This window comes from Calidris pugnax, unplaced genomic scaffold (assembly GCF_001431845.1).
Source record: "Calidris pugnax isolate Ruff unplaced genomic scaffold, ASM143184v1 scaffold396, whole genome shotgun sequence".
Lineage (NCBI taxonomy): Eukaryota > Metazoa > Chordata > Aves > Charadriiformes > Scolopacidae > Calidris > Calidris pugnax.
In genome coordinates, this window is record NW_015091219.1 from 152,439 (window position 1) to 161,416 (window position 8,978).

An 8,978-nucleotide genomic window follows, 5' to 3' on the forward strand; every position below is an offset into this window, starting at 1 on the left:
TCAGCCTGGAGAAGAGAAGGCTCTGGGGACACCCTAGAGCAGCCTTCCAGGGAACTGGCCTGGCACGACTGGAAGCAAACTACCCTAAAGGCAGGCACTTAATCCTCAGCCCCTGTGATGCCTCTGCTTGTTGGGTACCCACCTGTCCCCCTCCTTCTTCTTAGAGAAAGCCTTTTCCTGGGGGTCCGGAGCAGGGAGCTGTGCTGGGATCCCTGTGGTCCTTCAACCCTCCTCCTTCCCAGGAAGGGGAAAGTGGCAGTGGGGAACGGGGAGTGGGGCTGTGTCCCACAGAGCCATGGCCACCACCCCTGACACTTCTCTGTCACCCTTAGGGAGGAGGAGGAAGAGGAGGACAAGGAGAAAGAGGAGGACGAGGAGGTGGTGAACCTGCTGAGAGCAGCAAGGGAGAGAAGGGAGGAGGGGGGATGATCTGTCACTGGAGATTTTCTTTGCCTTTTAATTATGTGCTGCTTTCTCATCAAGGTTAGAGTCACACTCCTAAACCTTGTTTTGCACACCTTTCCCCACCTCCAGATGTTGGGTCAGTGTCCAGCTAATGTTACAGAACCTGTAAATGCAATCAGTGGTTGCTCAAGCTCCCTTTGGCTTCCTCAGGGGATTGACACATCCATTGGAGCAAAAACATGGCATGGGACCACACCGACTTCTTTTTCTTAGCCCATAAGCAAACACAGCAAGCCCACTACTCTCAAGGTTCCAGGAGAAAGCTGGAATAGGACTGAAGGATAATACAAGCCGTTGTGATGCTGGATTTGTTGCTCTCCCCTCTCAAAATCCAGCCAGCGTAGCCAAGGGCCCCAAGGTGGTGCCTACGAAGAAGAGGCTTCGGGGTCCACACTTCCCTGCTCTTAGTAAAAAACAAAAGCTAAGACTCACTTTTGAAACAATACACAGGTACCATCATTTATTAGGTATAATAAACATAGTGAAAAGACTCATGATAATTTTTTTCCTGAACATAAAACATTACATAAAGAACTGCAAGCCATTTTATGCAAATTGCTTTCTCAGCTCCCTTTCTTTTTAATTTCCATCCAACTAGGAGACATCTTCTTAATGTATTTGCAAGTTCTTGTCTAACTATTCCCTGTTGCATATACTCTCCCCATTTGTTTGATACACCTCTCATGTTTATTGATCAAAGCTTAAAGTCACTCCATAAAAGTGAATGGAGTTAATAACTTTTAAAAAAAAAAAAAAGGTTTAAGTCCTGTGCCTTTATTAATTTTAGCTTCCCAGAGGTTTTACCAAAATATTTTCCTACCTCTCATTCTTTGCAGTTAAAAACATTTCCTGGGGCTCTTTTCATACAGATAGTTAGAAAATTGCAGATGTGTTAGAAGTCAGTAATCCTCTGTAACTAAGATTTCAGTGGGACTTCTTTTTCCACGTAGCAGAATTATCCATTTCTTTTTTTCACTTAAGAGGAGAAATGGAGCATTATAAATTTAGGATTAACAAGGCAGAACCAGCAGAGTTTTGACTGCACTGTGTCTGGGTTTGCAGCACTGTGGAGTGTAAGATACTGGAAGGTGGTTTATGACCTGATTTTTCTCTATGAGAGCCTTAGTATGAGATGGTAAGAGATACTTATGCATTTTACAGTTACATCTCATGGTATACATTTTCCACTTTTAAAAGACTTACGAACAGCAAACCCACGAAAAAAAAGGGTCTTTTAACAAATGTTTGACACCCACGTTCATATGGCTCCAGCTCCAGTCCTGATGTGTGCTGAGTCCACCAAGGGGAACCATACCTCTGCTGAAGTCCTTCCTGACCCTTCTCTGCTAGATAAAAGAGCTGGACCAGTATGACAGAGCTTTTTAAAGCCATAGATTTTGATACAGGAGGTAAAAGAAGCAGATACCCATGAAGAAAACCCCACCAGCAGCCACTTTGAACCACGTCTGTAGGTTGCAGGGGTGGCTTGAAATCCTCTCTGCCTTTGCCTGCTCCGTGCTGCCAGGATTTTTAAGGGTCTATTGATGGCCTTTCCTTACTCTTAAAAATATTCAGAAACAAATACTTACATTCCACATGGATGGGTAATAGACAAGATGCTGGCTTTGGTAGGGGACTTTCTCTTGTCTTTTCTTACCCTGTCCCTATGGCTTAGATGAATGAAAGAAAAATGGAAGCAAAACTATGAAGTGTTGGCTTCACTAATTTGCTGCTTTGGCAGTCAGCGTTTAAGGCATTTGGCTTCTTGAAGAACATGCAAAATAGTCAGATTAAAGTAAGATGATACATACAAAAGGGGATTTTTGTGAGCTGCTTTCCTTCAGGAAGATGATATACGTTCTTTTGTTTACTGGCAGTTTAAAAAGATTTTCTGAATTTAGTTAGAAATATAAATGCATTTAAGATGCAATGGAATCCACATACACCATCCTCATGGGAATGAATGTGGATACACAAAGGGCTTTTTTAGTGGTTAGACTTTATCTAATAAACCTGCATCAGATATGAAGGTCCAAAATAGAGTAGATAACTTTATTGCAGAATGCCAGTACCATTTTTCTGTACACATTTGAAAAGTTTCCAGCCTTTTCTACTAACATCCAATGACGATATTCTGGAAAACGTAGTTGGTCTGTGATATATCTCTGGAATACAAATGCATTTTTCCTGGTGCTTATGGGGAAGAGTAAAAATATGTGGGCTTCACATTACCCAAGATCTGATCTTCGTAGTTAGGAAGGCAGCAGAAGAAGAATCCCAAGCATATTTCCATAATGGCAGTGGTCCAGCCAAAGCCGTAGGCCCAGCTGAACATATTGATTCCTACCATGTCGATTTCGGAGGAGAACTTTACTGGATAAATGACCAGGCCCATGATGGAGAACACAGCTGAAGAAACAGGAAAAAACAAAAAATGTTTAAGCTAACAACCATCGTGTTGCCTGACTCCATGATACCTGTAGCCAACCCCACCCATGGTTTGGAGGATTTGAAAATTGATCCATGACAGACTTTATATTATTTTTCATGGAGAGTTTAAGTGGATACAAAGACCTGGGTATAAAATCAGCTGAGGGAAACCACAGAATCACAGAATGGTAGGGGTTGGAAGGGACCTCTGGAGAACATCTACTCCAACCCCCTGCCAAAGCAGGTCCACCCAGAGCAGGTTGCACAGGAACGTGTCCAGGTGGGTTTGGAATGTCTCCAGAGAAGGAGACTCCACCACCTCTCTGGACAACCTCTTCCAGGGCTCTGCCACCCTCAAAGGAAAGAAGTTTTTCTGCGTGTTCAAACGGAACTTCTCATGTTCCAGCTTGTGTCCATTGCCCCTTTACCTGTCACCAGGCATCACTGAAAAGAGTCTGGCCCCATCCTCCTGGCACCCACCCTTTAGATATTTATAAGCATCGATGAGATAAATACCAGAGTTAGTATGGAAATACCTGCACAACCTAAATTTGACTGCATATACTTCCTTACCAGCCACAAAAAGCAAGCCTCCGATCCCGCGTATGAAGTTGAACCGAAGCGTGTCAATGGCAAATGCGATGATGGCCAGAGCAAAGCAGATGACTAGAAGTAAAAAGCCGACCAGGTATGTGGCAGCAGCAGCTCTTCCCCAAGCTGAAATCAGAGGGAAGATACATTAGAAAGGAACAAAATTCTCTCTTGCGGTGTTTTAATCTGGTTTATAATTAAATGGGAGAAGAAGGTCAGCTCTCTCCTCTTGTAACATTTGAGTTCCACAAGAAATCATTCACTAAGTGCAGGATGCATAAAAACACCAGCTTTGACCTCTTGTAGAAAATGGAATGGGGCTCCTGTGCAAGCTTCCTCTGTAGATTTAACAGTTAAGAACTGAGATAAAAATTACTGTAAAGACATAAGAAAGGACACTCTCCTTCAATAACAAATGTCATTGGCTTGGCAGATGCCATAAAACCAGCAGCAGTTTGCATGGACAAAGAGAATTAGACTGTCCCTGAAAGTAATTAAACTCTTCCTTTTAAAAAAAAAGTGTTTATACAAGCACTACTACCACGCCAGTATGCAAATTCAAAGGTATGGCAGTGATCCATAAAAGTCAAAATTCAGTGGTTTATGCCTTTTCAGCCTTTGCTTAGCTCTGTGTCCTAAAGGAGCTAAAGATTTGCAATCTGTTTTGTAGGGAAATTTTGATCTGCTTTTGATCCAAAGTGAGAACTGTTTCATTCTGAGAAGCTTGTTCAGTTTATTAATACTTTCATTTTCAAATTATACAACTTTGTGTTACAACATGTCAGATCTAAGCATACTGTGTTGGCATAACAACTGAAAAAAAAAAAAAGGTATTATTTATTCAATATTTTAAGTCTTGAGGGGCAACTACTGCTCAAAGAGATCAAAGTGTCTCCTTTTCTGAATGTAAAAAGACCACTGACAGTTTTTAAATTGGGAGTGGAGATGGAGTAGGCAGTTGACATCTGCTGGGCAACTACAGACTTCACCTCCTCGCCTACGCTGTGTGTTCGTAAGGCGTCAGCTTGTAACCAAATATACAGCAGCAGAGCTGAAAACTTATCACAGCCCAAACAACCCCGACAATAATTATAGCTCAACTAATTATATATGCAGCGCATGCAGCAGCGTTCAGTAAAAGTTCCCTCTGGAACTGAGTAAGTCAAGATTTTTGGTACCCAGTAACCCGCCAATTTGTTTGCTTTGAGCATGCAAGTAGTAGGGTGTCCTACCTTCCCCCTGGCCACCATCAGGTAGGCACAAAAGCCACCGTCCTGTCCCTGGCGAGTGACACCTTTCTTCTCAACCTTTCTTCCCCCCAGACCCCACACCACTGCTGCTATTAGACGAGAAATATGGGTCGGGATTTTCCAGCTCTACCTTTCTTCCCATCATCCCAGCAAAACCAATTTCCATTTTTATTTGCTTTTCACCCCTTCTTTATGATCCCTGCTCAATTCTGGCAGTTGCACCATATTTTCAGTATTCTGTCGTGTCCTTTTTCTTCCTTATGCCAAAAAGTTTCTACCTCCTTTATAGGATTTTTCAACTGTATCATTTTTCCTGTAAACAGGCAGCTGCCTGAGAAGACTGAAAGGGACAGCAAAGACGTGCCTACATCTCATTTTCTGGCCCAGTATTTTAGCCCAAACTCTCCTCTTGGGGAGTTTACAGAAGGGTAGACTCAATGTGGTGACGCCAATGGGAGGATGGCAACTCAGGCACAGTACCAAAGGATAAAGCCTGGGAAGAGGAATTTCTCATACTGCCTGGCTCAATTTACCCTGTTGAGGATACTCCTGCTCCCAGCCTCTCTGACAATATTTCAAAGTTTTATTGGTCTGAAATCTGGAAAAAAAATGTACTGAGAAAAGGAAGCTGAAATAAATATCCTGAAAGTAGCCAAATAAAAACAGACCAAAAATGCCCTAAAGAATCCATCATTTAGGCAAACTTAATACCAAACTTCTAGACTTTTTTACACAGTAAACTACAAATAAACACTGCTCAGACTGGAGCTGTCTTGATGACACAAGGATGCTGAATATCAATCCTCATTCCCAATATTAATACAATCCAGTATCCCACCTGCAGCAGTGTTTAATACATTAGAACAAAGCATCCTTTCCCAAAACATGCAATGTATAAGATCTGTGTACTATTCTATGTAAACTAATGTTATACATAGGAGCTGACAACCCACTGTGATGCCTGAAGCCATTTTTCCTCCTTGGAGCTATTTTGATTGGATTGCTTAGTGTTGGTTCCACTCCCATGGCAGGTTCCAGAGCCATCTTTGGGTTCTATCACTAGGAGGAGGTGGAAATGTATATGGAGGAGAAACCCTTGCGCTTTCTTTGAACCTTTAGAGGACCCATCCCTGCTAGCACCACGATTCCCAAGTGCCCTCAGGAGCTTGGGAGGTGAAGGCAGAACATGTCATTGCAAGTCCACCATTGCTAAGAGTGTTTTAGCAAACAGTTCTTGTGACCTTATTTGTCTTCACTGCGCAGATGGAGAACTAAAGTTTGCTTTTACCTCATTCTTCACCTTTTTTTTTAATTTCAGTGCTCCCTTTTGATGGCCTAGATGCTGTTTAAGCTTGTTCTACCACAGAGATGAGCCAGGCTCCCCTCCAGCCTGCTCACATGGATGGCTTGGGGAGTGCTCCCCATCGGGCTGTTGGGTGGCCAGCTCAGAATAACTGTGCTCTAGGCTGGCCATGGGAAAGGGGGGACCTGAAGGACACTCGGGACACTGGTGGGGATGGCAGTAATTATCCAGTGGCAGGTGTGGGAAGCCAGGCAGCAGTCAGTATAGGAGCACAGCTTTGGAAGGCAGTGTTCTGCTTGGGGAAGGATTTGTTGAAGGGGATGGAGCAAGCCAAAATGCAAGTTCTTGCAGATGAAACAAGAAGTTGTGCTGGAGGAGAGCTCAGAGGCTGTGACACTGCCCCAGGGTGAGGTCGGGGTAGTGCCAGGGGGAGAGGTACTTATCATCTGGCTAGTGACAGGTGTTGGATGGAAATCAGAGGCCAACTCTCAGATGATAGTTCAGATCAGCTTCCTGTGGAAGACGGATGGCAAAGCAGAGCTGGGATCAGATAATGAATGAGATGATAAGAAATTTTCTCTGATAGCCAGGGACAGCACTTGGTGACTCAGGAGGTCCTCACCCATGCTGTGACTCAGGGCAAAGTGTAAAACTCTTCAGCTCTTTGTACTCATCCTCCTGACACTAATCCAAAGAGTATTTCTTGGTGCAAAAGCACCAGGCCCAGCAATTACGAAGATAAACAGACGCCTCTGTTCCCTCCCTTTTTCCGTGTGCTGTACATGGGAGGTTGTAAATCTTGACACAGTGAATTTTTGATTTTACAAGAATATTTTTCTGTCTCGGGCTAACCACTGCGAGTCACCAAGTCTCCAACCTTCATCAGCCCTCACACACAACCCTCTTATCTGAATGAAATGGCAATTTCAACTTGCTGATAACTCATTTGGGACTGTAGGCTAAAACTGAGGGAAACTTTCCGCCCAGGTGGGTAACCATCCCATCCTGCCACGAAGGCACCAGCCAAATGAGTCCTTTGGGCTCTCCTCAAACTCCCTTCCCTGGGCACTGTTAGAGGCAGAAGCGATGGGCAGCTCCTCCTTCTTTGTACTGGAGGACTTGGAAACCAGTGCCCAGAAGATTTGTTGATGTTAGTGAAAAACTGCAAGACAGCAGAGAGAGTACACACTCACATGAAGGGAGGAGGCTGCAAAGGTAATTTGGCTGCTAATCATCCCAAACCAATTTACCAAGCAGATTTTGGGATAGCACTTTTGCACCAGACTGGATTTTCCTCTTGAATCTCGGTTCTTGCTTCTTTCTTCTTTTGAGGGTTAATTCTAAAGCAGGCTGAGAAAATCTTCCATTCTTCTCATTTGCCTAATGTCAGCAAGATTTTATTGCTTCAAGCAAAGAGGGAGGGTTAAGGGATAAATCCTAGCTTATTAATACTTCATATAAGCTTCAGGTACAAGCGAGGGAAGCACGGGTGTGCTTGTCAGGACAGGGTGTGGTAATATTGGGACAGCTTACCAAAAATCAGTAACATTGTACAGAACTGAGGTGAGAAAATTTCCATATGGGAGAAAAAAAATGAAAAACTGGAAATAATAGTGCAAACCCAAGCATGTTTTACATAACTTTGGTCCACCCTCACTCCCATCGAGGTCAACTATAGACTAATTGGTGATACAAAGTGTGTGTGTATATGTATATGCCTTTATGTAATATTTTTCCTTCACTGTTTTTCTGCTTTGCATTTGGCTTATTTGCTGTTTTGCTAAGAACAAGGCTCTAGGGCACCAATTACTTTATAAGAAACGGGGAGTTGGGCATGTAACCTAGGCCCTACAGTCAACAGTTGAGTGAATTTGCTTCTCTTGGGTTTACACTATTCTGTGGAAAAATCCTACAGGCATCATCTCCCTCTCTGAACTGCATATGAGCAATCAAGGGCTATTTAAAGTGCTTGATGATGGGTTCTCCATGGCTACCTAATATAATTTCTTCTTGGTATGATACGATCATTAGAGTAGGTTTTCACAAAACAGTTTTTACAGAAAAACAGATGGCTCAGGCAAACAGTGGCACAAGTAAAAAGATGTATCATAAAAACTATCCAAGAGAGGGCAGTTTCATCTACTCGCACATTTAACATAAACAGTAGAACTATTTTGAAAGTTTTCTTCTATAAATTCTCCTCACACCCAGCAGACTCATATGAAATTCTGTGATGCATCCACGTTTTCCCTCTGGTCATGAAAGTTTAAAAACAAAATTGAAGACATTTACTGTATCATTTAATCTGTAGGAAATCTGTGGAACTAAGGTGTAACATCAATGTGGAAGAGTGTGTGTAGAGGGGCATAAGGGCCCTCATCTGTAAGTCACTCAAGGAATCCCTGTGTAAACAGCTCTGATGGCCCCATCAGACCCATCTGCAAGCTTAAGGTTATCCAGGTGTTCTTCTAAATTTTGGTGCTTAGCGCTGAAGAACTTTGCAGATAAAACCTAGGTCTAGATATTATTATGCAGCTGCACCCGAGTAACAATTTTTTCTTGAAACCAAAATTTCTAGCAGTACTTTGACAGTGAGGAAAAAGATAAAGGGAGATCCACATGACTTCCTCTCTCTCCCCCAGTTATTCACATGCATAGCAGTCTTTCAGTTCTTGGTTTTCTTATTTGAATTTGCAAAATGACTCTGAAGTAACTCTTCAGTTGCTCAGTTTACGATCCTTCTAGTAAGATGGTTTGATTCCCGCTTTCCGACTGAGCGTACAAACGGGCCGATTTTGTTTTCCCTTATCACAAACTTGATTGTTTCATGCTTTTCTTAAATCTACCCATCTTCAGAGCACACCAAAATTCACTGAATGTAGAAATGTGCAAGGAAGTATTCCAAGAAATTGAATTATATGAAGCAATAACTGTTGCAG

At 42.8% G+C, this 8,978-nt stretch overlaps 1 protein-coding gene across 1 annotated transcript; it reads right to left on the minus strand.

Moving 5' to 3' along the window:
• Positions 1-897: 897 nt before the first annotated feature.
• LOC106898522 (p53 apoptosis effector related to PMP-22-like) lies at positions 898-6,665 on the minus strand. The gene is made up of 3 exons (XM_014959818.1): positions 6,662-6,665; positions 3,469-3,612; positions 898-2,874 (listed from the first exon to the last, which is right to left on the minus strand). The coding sequence occupies exons 1-3, from the start codon at positions 6,663-6,665 to the stop codon at positions 2,660-2,662; spliced, it is 363 nt and encodes a 120-aa protein (XP_014815304.1). The 3' UTR covers positions 898-2,659.
• Positions 6,666-8,978: the final 2,313 nt, after the last annotated feature.